Below are 20185 nucleotides of genomic sequence, written 5' to 3' on the forward strand. Positions count from 1 at the left end.
GATATTGCTGCATTGAATCACCACTTGGTGAATGGCCCAAGGGGGAAAATAAAATCAGGGTACTCTTGAAATCACTGCCGTTACACATGTATTGCCAATAAAGGCAAGCAATTCCAGATTATGGTGGAAGACCAAACTTTTGCTTTCAGTGCAGGCCATAAAATAAAACAAACAAAGCAATTTAATTTGAAAATTAATATATTTCTATTTTATACTTTATTCAGCTCTGTAGTGCCACCCTTACATTTTTGCAGCAAGTTCTGTACAAACAGTTTCCATCTCTAAAGGGTGTTGTGTTTAAATAAATATCTTATAAAATAAAACTTCAAATAAATATTTAGACTAATCAACATATTGGCAAAATAGAAAAAGAATCAGTAACTTTTTTGATTGATATACAGGATGCCAATTGTACCTAAGCAATGCAATAATTGGAATTTGTATATAGGGTAATATAGCCTGATGTTAGCAGGAGACGGAGTCGGACATTCACTTGAATGTACAATGTACCAATAACCGGAGTCCTTCCTTCATATGGCACCATTCACAGTATTAATATCGTATATACAAAAATATATCAAAGTAACTCTAACAAGGAGGCAGCCTCTTGCTATGTTCACAGTCCAAAGAAAGCAAGAAAATGCCCGTGAACATAAAGTCTAGTCAGATCTCTTTAAAACGTCCCAGTATTTCGTCCTCATACTGCATCAAGGTCCCGATTGTACGCTGAAGTGATGATCCGATAGGTGCTCCATACATCCAGGCAATAAAGTGTCACTGCATTATAGTTCAAAAGGTGTTCTCTTCCGGGATCCCCACGCAGACTCTGTATGGCTTATTCAAACCGCTTTCAACCCATGTTTCATGTAATGAATGATAGAGAGAGAGAGAGAGAGAGAGAAGGGGGGTGGGGGGTAAGATGGGAGAAGGCTGAGCTCACTTCAATGCATAACGTCAAACACAGACCATTACAAACAGCAGTTCGTCGACTCACTTTACAGGTTGCCAAACAACTTCTAGGAAAACCATGACCTGCCATCCACGATGTAATCAATCATAAGGCAATACTAAAAGAATGCGGCCCTTCCAGCCTCTGGCTACTGTACTCAATACGGGCCAGTTTGTATTATGAATTACTAGTTTGTTTTACATAAAAAAGGACAGAAGCCGTTCCAAGAATGTTCATGCTTAAAAATACAAATACATAATTCAAGAAACCGTTTTGATTGAAGCCGGTGAGCCGGTTGGAATTTAAGTGCACTTTTACTGTTCTTACCATAGATTTCACACGGTAAAAGGACAGGCCATCCCTTGGGATATCGGAAAGGATTTGGTCTTTGATTTAATGGCCTGTCTATATTAACCAGTTACGAATATGCACATACGTATCCAACTACATCTATTAAGCCCCGTTTAACAAAACTCCGTATGGTTACGATAGCTATGCCAAAACTCCACGGCAAACTATTCGGACAGGAGCTCCCTTCCTGCAAACTGCTTCTATTGTCCATGTGCCGGCAGCTAGAGGATGGTGGACTTCACGGCTGCCTTCGGGAGCACCCAATGGTGAGGGTAGGAAAGGTCACATTACAGAGCAATGTCACTTTCACATTCCTGTAGCATGCAAGCTGTTAGGCCGTACAAAGCAGAGAATCCGAGAATTCAGGCGACAACCGGCCCTGGAATATGAACTCAGCACTTCCCTCTCAGAAGGAAGCGAGCCTATAGTTTAAAAGGTACAGTGAGAGGCTACATTGCAGAGCGCTATCGCTGTGCAATTCATGAACGCTTCCCGCTGTTTCCGGCAATGTTACTTTATGTAGGAGCACAAAAGCTTTCACTAATTGTAAAAAATTAAATTTTAAATACATTTATATATGGAATATCGCACCTGAAACGTTCCAGTCTCAGAATCAAGTTCTGATTTTAAGGTACAATTTAAAAAAAAAATCAATGACAAATCAGAAAAGCCCCACTTGCCCTCTAATATGCTATAACAATTTAGATTCATACGGAAAAGGGATCACCGGGTAAAGCGCAGGTTTATGAGTGGGGTGCAACAAGGATTTTACAACTGAACTTTATTAATGGAGTAGAATAGAATAGTGATAATGCTTTACAATGAATGGGATGGGACCGGTGTTCCACAGTAATCAGTTTTAGTCAGTAGTTATAACTTTATGAAGCTAGTTATACTAATTCTCTTAGAAGACCAGATCAGGGCGGCTTTACCCCACTGCCCTTGTGGACACTAATATCAGTCAGTCACCAAGAACTCACTTCCCCACCTGTATGCCAGCTTGAGTGTTAGCGAAAGTCAAGGCAAAACATTCTCAGCAGAGAGGACAATGCCATTGAAAAGGTATTGCCAATATTAGTGTTTAGCAGCACATGGCGATTGGCGCTATTCAAAGTGGGAAATGCCAATGTGGCTAGAGTTCCATATCACGACAGAAGTGAGGTGAAGTTCTTTTGCACGGGTTCCCCCTACTGAAGGGCACTGTTTCAGGAGGAGGTAGGGAAGGAGTCCCTCGTCATATTAACATCGTGCAACAGCGCATTGCGATGCAACTATAAAAATGTCTGCCGGACGCTAATAGGTGAAGGTTACCCTCTCCCCCCCAGCCACTGCATGCAAACACACCGAATGCTCAGATGCCAACTAAGTTTGAAACTCGCATTAAATCTCAATGTAATCATTAATCCGAGAGGGAGGGACGAGAATCCTCCCTTCGAAAATCCACTTTAGATGTTCTCAAAAGAACAGCATCACACCAACACTGCGCCCTCAGAATCCATGAACCAAAGAAATCAAAACGGTTTCAAACTTTTTCTACAACTGAACCACGTGAATATGCAAATAACGGTGCGCGTGGTTGAAAGAGAATATATTTCCAATGGATTATATCACATTTCTAAGCCAAGCAATAAATATTTAATGCGTTGATAGTGAAGACGAGTTGCATGGTTTTCCCATAAGCTGAGTGCCTTACTGTGGCCAACACCATCTGGCAATAGACTGTCCCGAGATCCCTACACTGGGAGATATGCAGCGAGGAAGAAACAGCTCCCGTCCATTTCCAAGGATTCGGACCTCAGGTGAAGAAACCCCATGGTGTACAGACAGTCAGTCATCGTTCAGACCGGGTGGGGAAGAGGGGGACGGGGGGTATAAAATTTCCCTGTCAAGAGTCTCAACTACATGAACAATGGGAATTACAGGAGTTTGAAAGCAAAAGGAACTCACTGGGCCTACAATGAACACAGGAAGAACCCACAAGAAGGTGCTTAACATGAAGAGGATTGATGGTCCCTTTTCCATGGGTAGATTTGATAAATGCTCCAACTTCAAGATATGGACGTAGTCATGATGTTTTCAGGAAGGTGCTCGATTGCAACATCCAGCTGAGAGTCGACCCCCTCGCCCAACCCCACTCATCCTTATGTGCACGTCTGATGGGTAGTCTCAGCACGAGCAGAAATGTAATCTCCCTTGGAAATCTCACTGGGGAAGCTTTGGAGAATGTGCCTTCTGAACTTCCACAGGGTTAACATTGGTCACCGATTTGGGAAGAGTGTCTTGGTCATAAAGGTTTATCGAAGGTTTTCGGACAAGGTGCGTTGGAGACCTTCCTGCACACGGTGTTTGAGTTTTTGCACCTGCAGCCCGGTCGCTTGACGCCGTCGTAACATTGCTGGCAAATCCGCAGGCATCCTCTGGCCGGCAGATAGCACCATAAACAGGGCAAGAAGATGGAGATGAAGCTCATGGCGGTCCAACGAGCACAGCAATGGCCTTGGCTACAGGAGCACGGGTTGTCCGCACTGTTGTCCTCGTCATCGCTGGAGCAATGATAGAAGAGGCCCTTGACACAGCACACACAAGTGCCATACTCCAGGGCGCTCTGGAAAGAGCAAAGGCACCTCTGGTCACAGAGCCAGCAGGAAGGCAGAGTCCTGGGAGCAGTGCAGTCGCTGCACTTGCACTTTCCGCATTCCTCGCAGCGCAGCGAGTGTTGGTTCCAGTCCTCGCCGCCAGCAGCCTTATTCAATTGGGTTTTAAGGTCAGCTTTGGGCTGCGCCCTGATAATCCCTTGGCCAGGAGAGGAGCTGAAAGTGAGCAGCAGTCTCTGCTCGGAGGTATTGCTGCTCCTGGAGGCTGAGCTCACGGTGCTGGTGGACCTGCTCAGGAGCTGCAGGGAGGAGCGCTGTTCCAGCACGACCCCGCTCGGCTCCCCCGTCCTTTCCCATTTCTGCCCCGAACTGGGTGGGCTGCTCGCTGGCATCTTTGCGCCGACGATCAAGGGTCGCTCGACATAGTCGTTGTTGGCTCGTATGGCCCGGATCTGATCGATGGAGAGCACCGGTCCCTGCTGCATGTCCCCTGGGTCAGGATCAGCCCGCTGCCGCCCCCTGTCGTGAGCCAGCTGCAGAGAGAGGGGCGAAGCGAGGGCTGCTGGAGTTTCCATGTGAATGTGATCGGTGCAGGCCCGCAGGCTGGGTGCACATCGGTCAGACCTGGTGTGGAGACAGGACACAGAGACAGAAAGAGAGAGAGAGGTCAGCACGATACACTGTACTCATCACCCATTGCACTGGAACCTCCTTCAGGAGGAGTTCTCCGCCCTCACAAACAGGAACGCCCAATGCCCTAATGCTCTTTAAGACCCTCCCTTCGTTACCTGGAGATGGAGTCGGTAGCGCATCGCCTGCGAGCGGTCCCCAACCCCGCAGCTACTCTCCCGGAGAGTGTGTCGCCGGGCTACAACACACAGAGTCCAAGCATCCCGCCCTGGAGAGGATCAGCAGCCTTAAATCCTGAATCCAAGCCTATGCCGACCGAGAGGGGTGCCATCCCTTTCATCAGAACCATCACACCGGATAAGAGTTCATTTTATAGAGAAGGACCCAAATGTTTAAAATAAACACGCGATTCAACTTCCCGAGTCAGCCCAGATTTGACATTCATGAAGATCGTTGGCATAAGCCTGGCACCAGGTGGCATGTAGCAGTACAAGTGGTGGAACTTGTTTATCGGGAATACTCCCACTCAAAGGGGCAAAGTTTTCACATATACTCAGACCAGCTGTCAATGAAGGTGGGGCATTTAAGATGTTTTAACTTCAGCTAACACACACACATACCGATTGCGAAAAAATGAATGCTTGTCAGTTCACCTTTGCCCTTTCCGTTTTCTGTCGTGTGCAGTTAGAGATGAAAGCCTGAAAAATTCAGGGCTCATCGACTGGGTGACACCTCGTCCCTATCCAGCAGTTCCCGATTCACTCCCTCCCTCCTGCACCCAATGCCACTTTAAATCAGACATATGTGGGTAGTCCACCAAGCCACAAAGAGCTAGGGACAGAGATCACACTAAATGGGCGGGGGGGGGGGGGTTTGGGGGTGGTGTCCGTCCGTGCTTGGGTTTCCGCTCAAAGAAAAAACATCCAACGATGATCCAAAAAAAAAATCAAACAATCCCGCTAATTCTAAACTCGATATTATGGAGCAATCGGAATTAGTAAAATAGGACCGAGATCACAAGTCTATTAAAAGTTACAAAGATTACCCACAGCTACAAAAATATCATATTTTACGGAGTTGTTCTCTTTTCAGAGCAAGTTGAAATCTGTAACTACAAGTCACTCTAATGACCATACCAGATAGAGATGATCTTTGCTTGGAGTGTTAGACAGCACTGTACTGAAGCAGAGATTGAGTGTTTGACGGGCGGTAGGACCCGGCGGAACACTACGCTCTTCCAATTGCTTTTGAATGGCAGGGAGTTTGCAATTCCGGATGTGCCGAATCCGATACAGCAAGCTGACTTGAAATGGATACTACATGCGGAAAAGTCAAATAGTGTACCGAGGCCATTAGACAGCGCGATGAAGTGCCCAGTCTCCACCGTACACATACATACAACCACGGTCCCAGTCTCCACTAACCAAGAACCACATGTAGAAAGTGAGACCCCCAGCCAAAACCCAAATCCCACCCAACTGGAGGAACATTTAACAAAACATGTTCATGCATCCGCACCACAGTTGTGGGATTAGCAGGACATTTAAATTAAGGTTACAAGGTTAATCTCAATAAATGCAAAGTGTTATTTAAGGAAGAAAATCTTATCCTTCCCGAATTAAAGTGTTAAACATTTACCATAAAATTCACGTGGAGACTGTCCTGTCCTTTGCCAGTGCTCACATTAAACACTGTCAGTGAAGTTTACAGACTGGCTTTCGGCTCTTTACAGACTCTTAGGGATGGAGCAGGATCCGTTTCCTCAAGCAGAGTGACATTAAAATGAGGCTACTCAGGTTTTGATCGATATTAAATATTATCTCCTCCCCCTCCCTTCACACCAGTAACAGTATGCTGCAGCCGGGTCTAGTTTAATGCAGTCCCTTGTGTTGAGGCATAAGTGATCAATGATCGGAAGGATCTTTACAATTACAAACCCTGTATAGTGTATAGATATCCGGCTCCAGTCTGGCATATACTAAGTGTATAGGATTTATACACATACACGTATGTATATATTAGCCAGGTCACATTCTATAGAGGCGTGCAGATTCCTCACCTCGGGGAAGATGTGGGCTGTTCCTTTGCGATGCTGCTGGGTAGACGGTGGCAGTAACCTTGTCTGGCTGCACTTGAAGCACAGCACTCTGTACGATCAATGACAAGCTCCTGAAGTGAAGGGCACCGTGTTCTGGGCTGTCAGCGATCAGTGAGGAGATGGAAAGAGGGTCTTTTGGTGAAACATACCCCTCCCTCCCCAATACCTCAGCGCTGCTAGTGTCTCAGAAATGCAGAGGCTGTGTTGGGGGAAGAGGAAGGAGAAAAGAAAAGAGAGAACACACAGTCACATTTCGCGTCCTCACTCTCTTCGGTGGACAGGGATTTGCCCGGTTATAGCTAATGGCTAAATGGCGTCATCCACGTGAAATTGAATAGGCCATTTGCCGTCCCAAAGGTTTCTCCGCATCCGGTCGTGGGCTATTGGTGAAGCCGAACAACTATTTAAAGCGAGCTTGTTAAATAACCAAATCTGTCACGGGCATGCTCCTCTCAACCTTTTAATTGTGGAGCTGAAGTTTAACAGCTACCTTAACCTGCTTCATGTACGGGAAATACCGCTCAGATTTTAACATGTTCTCCCTTGAAGATTTATATAATCTTTCAACAAAGAAAACGGGCCGGTTGCGTGCTATTTATACAGTATGTTCTAATGTATTCAGGCAAGAGGCATTTAAAAATTGATTAATATTTTCGATCCATTCAAAACTATTACCGATGCTTTTAAAAGCTGTGAGATAACCTTAGAGAAGGAGGTGGTATGAAGACCTTCCCTCTGGCCTGGTTACCTTCACAAACTGCCTATGTACGGTGACGGTTCCCACCTGTTAACGCATTTTAAGTGGGAACTAAACTAGGGTTCCTGTTTGCAGAATGCCCTCTCTTTTATATTGGATTTTGAAACATTTTTGCTTTAGATCAGATTAAAACTCCAAATCTTTATTAATGGGAGAGATACAGCTGTAAATTGCATCCAAGTCTTGCAATAAATCTGCATGTGATTTCTAGAAGTATATAATCTCACAGGTCTGTATCCGGTTTGCGGACAGAGGGGTGTTGTGGTGAATCGGAGCCGTCATCAAGTGGTATGATTTGCTTCTGCAGATGTCTGAATGACTGCTGTAAGAAACAATTCACAACCTCTCTTTGCTCTTAGCTATTCTTCTGAATCATCTCCCAACTATGACATCAGGGTACAGAGGAGGAGTTTCAGTTCGGTCTCATACTGAGTGGGAGGTCACTGGGTTAACAAAGCCTCTGAACTGCTTGTCCAAGACATACAAGATTCGGCATTAGTTTGATTCCCCAGCGCATATACGATACATAAACTATCAGTGACCTTCTGACTTTAACTCAAAGAGCAAAACATGGCGTTCCAACAGACTGAAACTGTCGCGTGTTTTGAACAACTATCTCTTCGACGTCTCTTTTCACCGTTTTACATAAACTGTTCTGCTAACTAGGTTGTATGATTTGTTTTTCTGAATAGGGATTATGTAACTACCGACAAATCCATAAAAATTGCCGATTCAATGGTTGTGTTGCCTTTCAGCTCAAACAACTAATGTTACCGTAATAAACTACCCGATCAGAAGCAGTTTACTGAAATATTAATCACACGCTACTAACCTGTGCACTTAACTTTAAATTGAATCAGTAAGCATCTGAATTATGTTCTTAACACTATTCCCATTCTATTTCATTCATTTTTTCCACTTTACCTTTAACTTATCTAACGCTATTCCCATTAAAAATAAGTTTCAACCTTTTATTTACCTTGTTTTTTCTGCTTCCAAGACCCATTTGAGTTTTTTTTTACAATCTGGATTTTCATTTATCTTAAAACTAGCTTCAAACGACTACTTCTCAGCCCAACACAAGAGTTGGATACTAACCTAGGTGCAGTTGTCACTCTCTCAAGCCATGAAGAATATACTTACCAGCAGTTTCAGGAGCCCAGCAGCACGGAGATGAACGCTGGGAGGCTTAAATTCCAAACCAAAAAAGCACAGAACCTTTATCCTAAGGAATGCATGCCTGTCAGCCAGTGTGTCTCAAATAACTATCTTACATTGGTCTAATGCTCATTTCTAACCCAGTTTGACAATCCTTCCTCTCAAATTAAAACCAAATCGGCTACTTTTAAATCCCCCTTCCACCCCCCAAAAAAATCCAGTTCCCAAAGTGTCACTATATACATGCAAACACGTTAAATTTAACCAAAAGTTTGGGACTTTTTGTTTGAAAAGGTGCAACCTCTTCCTACATCTAATCGCATAGAAAAACTCCATGAATTTTAAGGGATTTAATCTAGATCAGTTTCCAACATTGACGTCGATAGTGCTATTTTGCGGTGTTGTATTGCACTGGACATTGAAAACTAACTTTTTTAGTGCGAATGCTTTGTGCATGCCAGAAGTTTTACAGAATATACAGAACACGCATAAAATGAAAAATTGTAGTATTTGCAGGTTTGAATTTATCAATCTCATCAAATTATTATCTTTTGGATTGAGGAGCTTGATCATCCCATTTTGGGTGGGCAACATTTCATGGAACAATCCTACTGGGCTATTCCATTGTCATCGTCACTGCTAGGTGTCAACCAACTAAACATAGATTCAGTACTCACTAGCACCACCTCTATTACATTGCTTATGGATACTGGTTTTAAGGACAGGACCATGATACAATTATTCTACATGACCATTATACCATTATTTGACTGCGAAGACACCTCTGCGTTTAACAGGAATATTTCTTTAAATTTGTAAGATCTGATCCCATCACAGATTTTGAATTCAGTTTTTCAAAGAAATATAGAAAGAAAAAGCTGGTATCAGAGCTGTCAATTTGTCATAGGAATCCAACTAGTTCACTAATGTCCTTTATGGATGAAAAGCTGCCATTTCTCTCACTCTGCATTATATCCGACTCCGGTCCCATGCCAAATACCCTCTAAGTGGCCTAGTAAGCCATTCAGTTGTATCAAACATGGCCTATTAAGTATTGGAAATACATGTCAGCTTCATCAGGAATGCTCACATCCTGAGAATGAATTAAAAACATCTAATTGTAGTAAATTAAGGACCTTTTGAGATAAATTATAGGTTAATTGCTATTGATGGGAAAAGCTTGCAGAACAGCAGGGGTATAGCCAGATGTGAACACGGAATGGTTACAGAACAAAAGTAGGCCATTCCGTCCATGCTGGCTCTCTAACAGCAATTCAGCTAGTCCCATTTTCCTGCCATTTCCCCATAACCCTGCATGTTTCTTTCTTTTTTTCTCCAGGTGCTGATCGAATGTCCTTTTGAAAGCTAGAATTGAATCTGCCTCCATCACCCTCTTAGACAGTGCATTCCAGATCCTAACCACTCATGTCACCTTTGGATCTTTTACCAATCACCCTAAATCAGTTTCCTCTGGTTCTCTACCTTTCCAACAAAGGGACAGTTTCTCTATCTAATCTGTCCACACCTGTCATGATTTTGAATGCCTCTATCAAATCTTCTGTAAGGAGAACAGATCCAGCTTCTCTTCTAACCTATCATTGTAACTGAAGTCCCTCATCCCTGGAACCATTCTCAAATCTTTTCTGCAGCCTTTCTAAAGCCTTCATGTCCTTCCTAAAGTGCAGTGCCCAGAATTGGACACAATACTCCACCTGAGACCAAACCAGTGTTTTATAACAGTTCACCATAACTTCCTTGCTTTTGTACTCTATGCCTCTATTTATAAAGGCCAGGATCCCATATGCCTTTTTAACTACTTTCTCAACCCATTCTGCTGCCTTCAACAATTTATGCACATATACCCCAGGTCTCTCTGCTCCTGCAGCCCCTCTTTAGAATTGTACCCTTTAGTTTATATTGCCTCTGCTCATTCTTCCTACCAGTGTATCACTTCAGATTTCTCTACAATAAATTTCATCTGCCACATGACCGCCTGCATCACTTGTCTGTCTATGTCCTCTTGAAGTCTTTCACTATCCTCCTCACAGTTCATAATTCTTCAAGTTTTGCATCATGTGCAGATTTTGAAATTATGCCCTGTACACCCAAGTCTAAATCATTGATATAGATCAGGAAAAACAGTGGTCCTAGTACTAACTCCTGGGAAACCCCATTATATACACCTTTCTCCAGTCTGAAAAACTGTTTGCCATTGCTCTCTTGTTTTCTGTCACTCAGAAAACTTCATATCTATGCCACCTCTGGCCCTTTTATTCCATGGACTTCAACTTTGCTGGAAGCCTATTATGTGGCACGTTATCAAACACCCTTTGGAATCCCAATGACACCCTCATCAACCCTCTGTTCCTCATCAAAAAACTCAAACAAGTTAGTTAAATGAAATTTGCCTCTAATGAATCCGTGCTAGCTTTCTTTAATTAATCCACACTTGTCCAAGTGACCATTAATTTTGTACTGGATTGTTGTTTCTAAAAGCTTTCCCACCACTGAGGTTAAACTGACTGACCTGTAAGAGCAGCATAGTGGCGCAGTGGTTAGCACCGTAGCCTCACAGCTCTAGGGACCCGAGTTCAATTCTGGGTACTGCCTGTGTGGAGTTTGCAAGTTCTCCCTGTGACCGTGTGGGTTTTCGCCGGGTGCTCCGGTTTCCTCCCACTGCCAAAGACTTGCAGGTGATAGGTAAATTGGCCATTGTAAATTGCCCCTAGTGTAGGTAGGGAATATGGGATTACTGTAGGGTTAGTATAAATGGGTGGTTCTTGGTTGGCATGGACTCGGTGGGCCGAAGGGCCTGTTTCAGTGCTGTATCTCTAAATAATAAAAAAAATGCTGGGTTTATCCTTACACCCTTGTTCAAAAAAAAGTGTAATATTTGCAATTCTTCAGTCCTCTGGCACCACCCAACTATCTAAAGAGGATTGGATGATTGTGGCCAGCAACCCTGCAATTTGCTCCCTCAATTCTCTCTACATACTTGGGTGCATCCCTTTATCAATTTTAAGTACAGCTATCCCAAGAACTCCTCTATCAATTTTTAGCCCACCCAGTGTCTCAACTAAAATAAAAGGCAAAATAATGTGGATGCTGGAAATCTGAAATAAAAACAAGAAATGCTGGAAATACTCAGCAGGTCTGGCAGCATCTGTGGAGAGAGAAGCAGAGTTAACGTTTCAGGTCAGTGATCCTTCTTCAGAACTAGCAAAATAATAGAAATGTAAAATGTTATAAGCAAGTAAAGCAGGGGTGGGGCAAGAGATAACAAAGGAGAAGGTGTAAATAGGACAAGGTCACAGAATAGCTGACCAGAAGGTTGTGGAGCAAAGGCAAACAATATGTTAATGGTGTGTTGAAAGACAAAGCATTAGTACAGATAGGGTGTTAACGGACTGAAAATTGAACAGCCGCAAGTACATACATGAAAAAAAACAGTGGGTAAGCAAACTGAACAAACTAAGATGAAACAAAATAAAATAAACACCAAAAAAAATAACTAAAAATAAAAGGTAAAATGGGCGGCCCGTCATGCTCTGAAATTATTGAACTCAATGTTCAGTCCGGCAGGCTGTAGTGTGCCTAATCGATAAAAGGCTTCTGGTCAACTATTCTGTGACCTTGTCCTATTTACACCTTTTCCTTTGTTATCTCTTGCCCCACACCTGCTTTACTTGCTTCTAACCTTTTACATTTCTAATATTTGCTAGTTCTGAAGAAGGGTCACTGACCTGAAACATTAACTCTGCTTCTCTCTCCACAGATGCTGCCAGATCTGCTGAGTATTTCCAGCATTTCTTGTTTTTATTTCAGTGTCTCAACTACTTCCTCTTTCACTGTGACTTGGGCAGCATCTTCTTCCTTGGTAAAGATAGATGCAAAATATGCATTTAGTACCTCAGCCATGCCCTCTTCCTCCATGCATAGATCCCTTTTTTGGTCCCTAATTGCCCACCCCTTCCTTACAACCCTTTTACTATTTATATGCCTGTAGAAGTCTTTTGGATTCCCTTTTATGTTAGCTGCCAGTCTCCTCTCATACTTTCATTGCTTTTCATTACTTTTTTCATTCCCCTCTGAACTTTCTATATTCAGCCTAGTTCTTTTAATACTACTTGTTCCTTTGGTATGGGAGCTACTGTAAGAGTCACAGGACTACAAGTAATATCCAAAGAATGTGAGTTTTATTATAACTTAACTGGAACTATACCTGGTCATATGTGATGCAACAGAACTTCCTCTGTTGACCTTCACTTACAGCCTCTTAAGGTGGTCCCACATCCAACATTCCTTTTTTCGAAAGATAAAAAAAATGTACAATATACAATGATGTTGCAATTCAGACTAACTATACATGATTAAAACAAAAAACATTTACAAGCAAGAAAGTTTAACACTCTCTAAAACATAGAGGAGGTTTACTTATTCATCACGATCTTGTTATTGTAAAGCTATTCCCAGTGCTGAGCTCATTTTGACTCTGGAGACTTTGAACTCTGGTTAGCATGCTGTTCCTCTGTGCTCGCAGCCGCTGTACATTTATCTTCAAACTTTGTCTTTGAAGGTGTCCACAATGCCACAGGGTTATCACATGTAGTGTTGTTGTACAGCTCTCTGAATTGACTTTGGTTCCATCTGAGAATCACACCATTGTATGTCTGGACCTTGTACAATCGGGGCTGGTTGCTTATCCTAGCGACCTCTTCAGGATACCAAGTTCCCAATGCATGATTGAGGTCTCTGACCTACTGTCCTACTTGCAATCGAGCTAGTTCTGTTCCTGCTTGCCTGACATACGATGCCTTCATCTTCCCTTGTTTAGAAAGTAAATCCTTTACTGTGGAAAATTTTAAGAGATGACTGGAAACATCACCAATTACCAGCAATCCCTCTGGCCTCCGCGAACTTGCTGCAATGAACTGAAGCCTGAGTAGAGACTCCCGATTATATCACCCCTTCATGTCAAGACTCCTAGCCTTTGTGTCTTCCTTTAGACGGGCTGACTAGATTCATTTGACCTGGGCATTTTTTAACCATCTTCAGTGCGTTACTGACTTCACATATTGTGACAATTTGTAGACCTCTACATACAGAAAGCCCTACGAAAGCTAGTCCAGTTGTGTCTACAATAGAAAATATTTGTGGTAGCCATTTCGGAGCTCCCGTTGCTGTACTGCAAGGTTGTCATTCCAATGCATTTGATTGTCTACAATGGTTCTCCAGTCAGCCTAGCCATGGTGGGTCACACTATAGATTCCCATTTCTTCAGTATATGGATGGGCAGAATATTTGCACTTGCTTGTGTGGATTTTTACTCAGCTTATTCTTCCCAATCTTCTGTGAACATATAATCCCAATCATGGCAAATGCTTCAGATTGCGTAATAGCATTGACACCTCGATCCAAATTAACTGTGAAATGCTTGCTTGCTATTTGCACGAGTGCATTCTTCATCCATGTCCTCCTGACAATCTGTCTCTGCTGACCTGATGTACCTGCTTGGGCTTTTGTGTGTTGGCACACCTGTTGTTGCATTTGCCATCCTTTCCTGGAAATATTCTCTCTGCAAGTGAACAGCCACCATTTCAGTGTGCAGTTTCTGAGCTTGGCCTTCTACACTGCCTTGCCCAATATCCTCGCATGCCACAAGCTTTGCATGGGTCCTGGTACACCAGAAAAATGTGCATTGGGTGAGTCAGGCCACATTTGCCACAAGGCTTAGCAGACTTCTGAGCCTTGGTTACCATACCAATTGTCGTACCCACCCTCAATGTTTGTAAGTGTTGGCGCCCAGTCATGATGACTTCAAATTTCCTTCTATCATTGATATAGTCCATCAGTAGTCCTTCCTTTCTTTTCTAGAAGGCTTCTAGTGGGGTAGATGCGATTACCAGCTCTATAACCCCTCCCAATATCTGTGAAGTCGTATTCTTGAGCTTTGTCTTGGCACCTTGCAACAAACGGGTCAATGGACTCATCTTGCCTTTGGAGGTAGCTCATAAGCTCAAACCCACATACTTGGAAATTGACCTTCCCCTGGAGTTACTCCTCCAAGAACATCTATAGCTTGCAAGGGTCCTTCTGATCCTCAAACAATCCTGATGTGTTGATCTGTTGCAGACCCTCGTTTCTCAGTACGATCTTGATTTTGATAGCTTGTCTCTCTCTGGTTCATTCACTTCTTCATCCAGAAAACTGTTCCATTTGCTGTTGCAATGGTTTAAATTCAGACAGCCATCATGTCCATTGCCTTCCAATCCATAATTGGATATCTGAAAGCCATTGCCTGGATGATCCTGCTTTTATTTTTTTTTAAATCTAGGACTTTTCACAGGTTCTTTTTCACAGGCTCTCTAATTTACAAGTTTTCTGTTTTACAGGTACAGCGTTGTTTCCTTTTTTTTTTAAAGACAGGTTTGTTTTTGCAGGCCTGCCCCTTATAAGAGTGAAATGACAGCTGATTTTGGTTACACAGTTCATTTATTTTTGTGAAACGGAGAGAACAGTTTCTTTTGTTTTACACAGGCTGGTTCTTTTTCAAAAAAAAGAAAACCATTTTCTTTTGCAGAGGGCTGCATTATGTAGTACCAGCAGCTGCCACTTTCAGCCTTTTACTTTGTGGTGGATGCCCAGTGGCACTGTTGAGCTCTTCCCACTTTTTTCAGCTTAGGCCCCACTCATAAAGCAAAAAAACTGGGGAAACTAAAGCAGTGATGGCTGTACAACTACTTTTCAAATTTTTGATCCACTACCAGATTAATTGAAAGCTCTGATCTCCTGGAAAATTGCCGACTGTACTCAGTTTCAACACCTCCCAATGTCCTCTCTGCAGTCCTAGCTCACTACACTGTTGTGGGGTCTCCTGCCAACTGCTCTCTGCCTGAATCTTTAACCACTCCTGGTAGGCAATTGGCTGTTTTGTTCTTCAGAAAACAAAAAAAAAAAATCTAATATGTTGCCACAATGTAATATTACTTGTTCCTTTGGTATGGGAGCTACTGTAAGAGTCACAGGACTACAAGTAATATCCAAAGAATGTGAACTTTATTATAACTTAACTAGAACTATACCTGGTCATATGTGGCACAACATCACTTCCTCTGTTGACCTTCACTTACAGTCTCATAAGGTGATCCCACATCCCACAACAGTTCTCACTTGTACTATGTATGACATATCAGATGGATACCTTTTTTTGCTTCATCTTTCTCTCTCTTCTGCCATTCTGGCTTTGGTTGTCCACCCTTTTGAGCTCGTGGGAACGTACCTCAACTGTGCCTCAACCATCTCCTCTTTATAAATAGCCCATTGCTCCATTATTAGTTTTGCCTGCCAATCATTCATTCCAATTTACCTGGGACAGAACTGTTCTCAACCCACTGAAAATAGCCTTCCTCCAATTAAATACTTTTACTTCAGATTTCTCCTTGTCTCATTCCATAGACAATCTAACATTATGATATTATCACTATCCCCTCAATGTTCCCATACTGACACTAGATCCACTTGACCCACCACATTCCCCAGAACCAGATCTAGCAATGCCTTCTTCCTTGTTGGGCCAGAAATGTATTGATCAAGAACACTTCAGAAACTCTTTTCCTTCTCTGCCCTTTACACAATTACTATCCCAGTCTATATTAGGATAACTAAGTCCCATATTATCACTATTCTATAGTTCTTGCACCTCTAATTTCCCTGCAAATATGCTCCTCTATATCTTTCCCACTATTTGGCAGCTTATAGAATACACCCAATAGTGTAATGGCACCTCTTATTGTTTCTTAGCTCTAACCAAATAGATTCTGTCCTTGACTGGTCCAGAACATCATCTCTCACCAACACTAATATGCTTCTTAATCAATACTGCCGCTCCTCCTCCCTTCACCCCATCCCCATCTTTCCTGAACATCTTGCATCCAGGGATATTTAATACCCAGCCCTGCCACTTGTTGAGCCAGGTCTTCGTTATCAGCACATCATTTTCCCATGTAGCTATTTGCATCTGCAGCTCACCAATCTTATTTAACCCCTTCAAGCATTTACATGCATGCACTGTATACCTGAATTAAATCTTGCTATATTCTTCTTAGTAAGAAATTAAGTGGAGTCAGACTATTACTTTCTCTAGTGCTAGGTCTCTCCCAATTCTTTGTGCACCTTGTAGCTCTTTTCTAATGCTACATCCTGGTTCCTGCCCCACACCAAGTTAGTTTTAACCCTCCCCAATAGCATTAGCAAACTACCTCACCAGGACATTGGGCCAGCCCTATTGAGGCACAACTCATTTGGTCTGTACAGGTCCCACCTCCCCAGAACTGATCCCAATGTCCACAAATCTAAAGCCTTCTCTCCTGCACCATCACTCCAGCCACAAATTAATTTGAACTATCCTCCTATTTCTATTCTCACTAGCACATGGCACCTGGTGAAATCTGGAGATTACTGCCTTTGGGGTCCTGCTTCTTAATTTCTTTCCTAGCTCCCTAAAATATGCCTCATACTTCTTACTGCCTATTGGTATCGATAACGGCCTCTAGCTGTTCATCCCGCCCCCGTCCTCCCCTCAGAAGGCTCTGCAACCACTCAGACATACTTGACCCTGGCACCAGGGAGGCAACATACCATCTTGGAATCACGTATGCAGTCGCAGAAATTTCTGTCTGTTCCCCTATCATGGAATCCCCCAACACTATTGCTTTCCCAAGTTTCCTTCTGCTCCCCTGTACAGCTGAGCCACCCATGGTGCCTTGGACTTGGTTTATCTGGGGAGTGCAGCCAAAGTCATCACTCTCACTAGTATTCAGAAGTGAGTGAGATGAACTCAGGGGACTCTTGCATTATCTGCCTGGTCCTACTTGACTGCCTGACAGTCACCCATTCCCTTTCTGCCTACACACCCTTAAGCGATGGGGTGATCACATCCAGAAATGTGCTATCCACATAGCTCTCAGCGATCTGATACTCTAACTGACGACACTTCTTGCACGTGGTTGTCCAGGACAGGAGAAGTGTACTGGAGTTGCCACATGGAACAGGATGTGCACTCCATGGGACTGAGCTACGCTGACTTGCCTCTACTTATTAGACTATCTAAATTTAACATAAGTAAACTAAAGATTTATCAAATAAACTCACCAATCAGCACCCTGCCCTTGTGCTGACATCACCGAGTTTTTTTTAAAACTCACTCACTGACGCTCACGTTCCCTCTGGGCTCTGGCCCCGACCTCCTTCAGGTACACATTTCTTACCTGTTGCTCCCCGGCACATTTTCCTCAGGCTTTTTTCCCGATTCTCCACCGCCACTTTTACCTGTTGTTCTCTGGCACCATATTTCCTCAAGCTATACCTTTTTTTCCCCCAGTTGGTAAGTTCGCAATATAACAGAAAATCTGTCTATGTATTTTGACTGGGAAATTGCTGCCACACCTCTCGTTGCTATCTTCTCATATGGCCCTGACCAGTCCTAGCTGACAGTACCGCCTTGCTCCAGCAGTGAATTTTGTACTGTAAACAGGACTCGGCCTTGTGATAGATCAGAAATCCCTCTCCACAATACAGACATATCAGGTAGGAGCTGCAGCTGCAAGCAAGAGTGAAAAAACTGGTAAGGAGAGACTGTTACTTTTTCTGTGATCTTCAAAGAGTGTTTGAAGGGGGAAAATAAGCTGTGAAGGGGTGAGTGGTTAGAGTAGAGTACCTCTGTAAATTGGATTGTTAGTAGGAGCAGAGTTGCTTCTGTGAATTGAGTGATATAGAAGGGGTTAAAGTGGCTTTGTGAAGTGGGGATTTCGAAGGTGTAGAATGTGTTGGAGGTGGTAGAGTTCTGTGAATTGGGAGATGAAACACATCTGTGATCTGAAGGGAGTTAGAGGTAGTAGTGTGTCTGAACTGTGGGATGAAGAATGCTTTTTTGAACTAAAGAATTTTAGAGGCAATAGAAACCAGGTGAAAACTTTATTCAGTGTTAGGCAGACAGACGAATTTCAAAACATGCTTCAATAAAAATTAGTGTATTAATGAGTGAAAAAATGCAACCACCTAAGATTTTATCCATCTTCCCTACAACTGTCCCACAATACTCAATTGGTGCATCAAATCACAGGTTTTAAATGACAATCTCAGAACGCATTGCTCAAAGACAAAAAGTGGGGAAAGAACGGTGTTTCTCCCTGTAACTGTCTCTTTACTGATTTCCCAGTTTCATATTCTCTTTTCCTCTGGCTTTCACTCATCCACTCTCTCTCTCTATGTATGGCATCACTCATCACGTGGGAAACAATGTCACTGCTTGATCTTTACATTTGCTGCTTATGATTTCATTTGAAGCCATTTAGTTTGTAGTTTGTAATTATCAGTAAGTATATCCTCATTGATTTGTACTGGTCAAAAAAGGAAAAGGATGTTTTCCAGACTACACTTCTGTCACTGGAAAGGATATACTGCCAAGCTGTCCTAGCTAGCAACTTGTATGAGGGGAGGGGAAAAAAGTAAATGAAATAATTTATATTACAGCTCTGGCTTGTAATGGTGTTTAGCTGAGTTGAAGAAAATCCCTCTAATACCTGCAGCTTTTAATATTCACTGCATATAGTACAGAGTCATACAGACCAGAAGGTCTCGTGTCTGTGTTAAGTTAAGTGATTCAAGCTGGGGAGACACCTGGGTGCTGCAGTTGGTATCAGCGTCCACCCAGCCAGGTTACAGCAAGGAAAACTAGACAGCGCCTAATCAATAAACATTGGTTCCTCTTTCTTTTTCTCATTCATTCACAGTGTGAGTGTGTTGCTGGCAAGGCCAGCATTTATTGTCCATCCTTATTTGCCCTTGAGAAGGTGATGGTGAGCCACTTTCTTGAACCACTGCAATCCGTGTGATAAACGTTGTAGTGCTTTTCATACAACTGAGTGGCTTGCTAGACAATTACAGGGCAGTTAAGAGTCAAACAAATTGCGATGGGTCTGGAGTCACATAGGTACCAAGCGGGCAAGGACAGCAGATTTCCTTCCCCAAAGGACATTAGTGAACCAGATTGGTACTTTGGACAATTGATATGTTTCATGGTTACCATTATTGATACTAGTTTTTTTTTAATTTCCAGATTTATTTAATTCATTTAGCTAAGCTGTTGCAGTACAGCTACAACACTGGCATCCATCTGACAAAGTTGGAAATTGCCCAGGTATGTCCTTTCCACAAAACAAAAACAGGACAAATCCAATCCAGTCAATTACTGCGCCATTAGTCCACTCTCAAATCATCAGCAAAGTGATAGAAACTGTGGTAGACAGTGCTATCAAGGAGCACTTTACTCAGCAATAACCTGCTCACCAATGATCAGTTTGGGTTCTGCCAGGGCCACTTGGCTCCAGATCTCATTACAGCCTTAGTCCAAACATGGACAAAAGAACTGAATTCCAGAGGTGAGACAAGAGTGATTGCACTTGCCATCAAGGCAGCATTTAACCAAGCGTGGCATCAAGGAGCCCGAACAAAATTGAAGTCAATAAAAATCAGGGTAAAACTCTCCACTGGTTGGAATCATTCCTGGCATAAAAGGAAGATGGTTGTGTTATTGGAGGCCAATCATCTCAGCCCAGAACATCACTGCAGGAGTTTCTCAGGGCAGCGTC

The 20185-nt window shown here is 43.0% G+C and overlaps 1 protein-coding gene across 5 annotated transcripts; it reads right to left on the reverse strand.

Moving 5' to 3' along the window:
• Positions 1-211: 211 nt before the first annotated feature.
• LOC137377693 (protein sprouty homolog 2) lies at positions 212-7641 on the reverse strand. 5 transcript variants are annotated; one of them, XM_068047621.1, is made up of 3 exons: positions 7607-7641; positions 6584-6821; positions 212-4518 (listed from the first exon to the last, which is right to left on the reverse strand). In XM_068047621.1, exon 3 carries the CDS (start codon positions 4467-4469, stop codon positions 3585-3587), a length of 885 nt encoding a protein of 294 aa, XP_067903722.1. In that variant the 5' UTR covers positions 4470-4518; positions 6584-6821; positions 7607-7641; the 3' UTR covers positions 212-3584. The 5 variants fall into 5 exon arrangements, with proteins under 5 accessions (XP_067903722.1, XP_067903721.1, XP_067903723.1 ...); XM_068047620.1 differs by lacking the exon at positions 7607-7641 and having other exon boundaries at positions 6584-6887; XM_068047622.1 differs by lacking the exons at positions 6584-6821; positions 7607-7641 and adding an exon at positions 6163-6280.
• Positions 7642-20185: the final 12544 nt, after the last annotated feature.

The sequence above is a fragment of the Heterodontus francisci genome, chromosome 15 (genome assembly GCF_036365525.1).
Source record: "Heterodontus francisci isolate sHetFra1 chromosome 15, sHetFra1.hap1, whole genome shotgun sequence".
Taxonomy (NCBI): Eukaryota; Metazoa; Chordata; class Chondrichthyes; order Heterodontiformes; family Heterodontidae; genus Heterodontus; species Heterodontus francisci.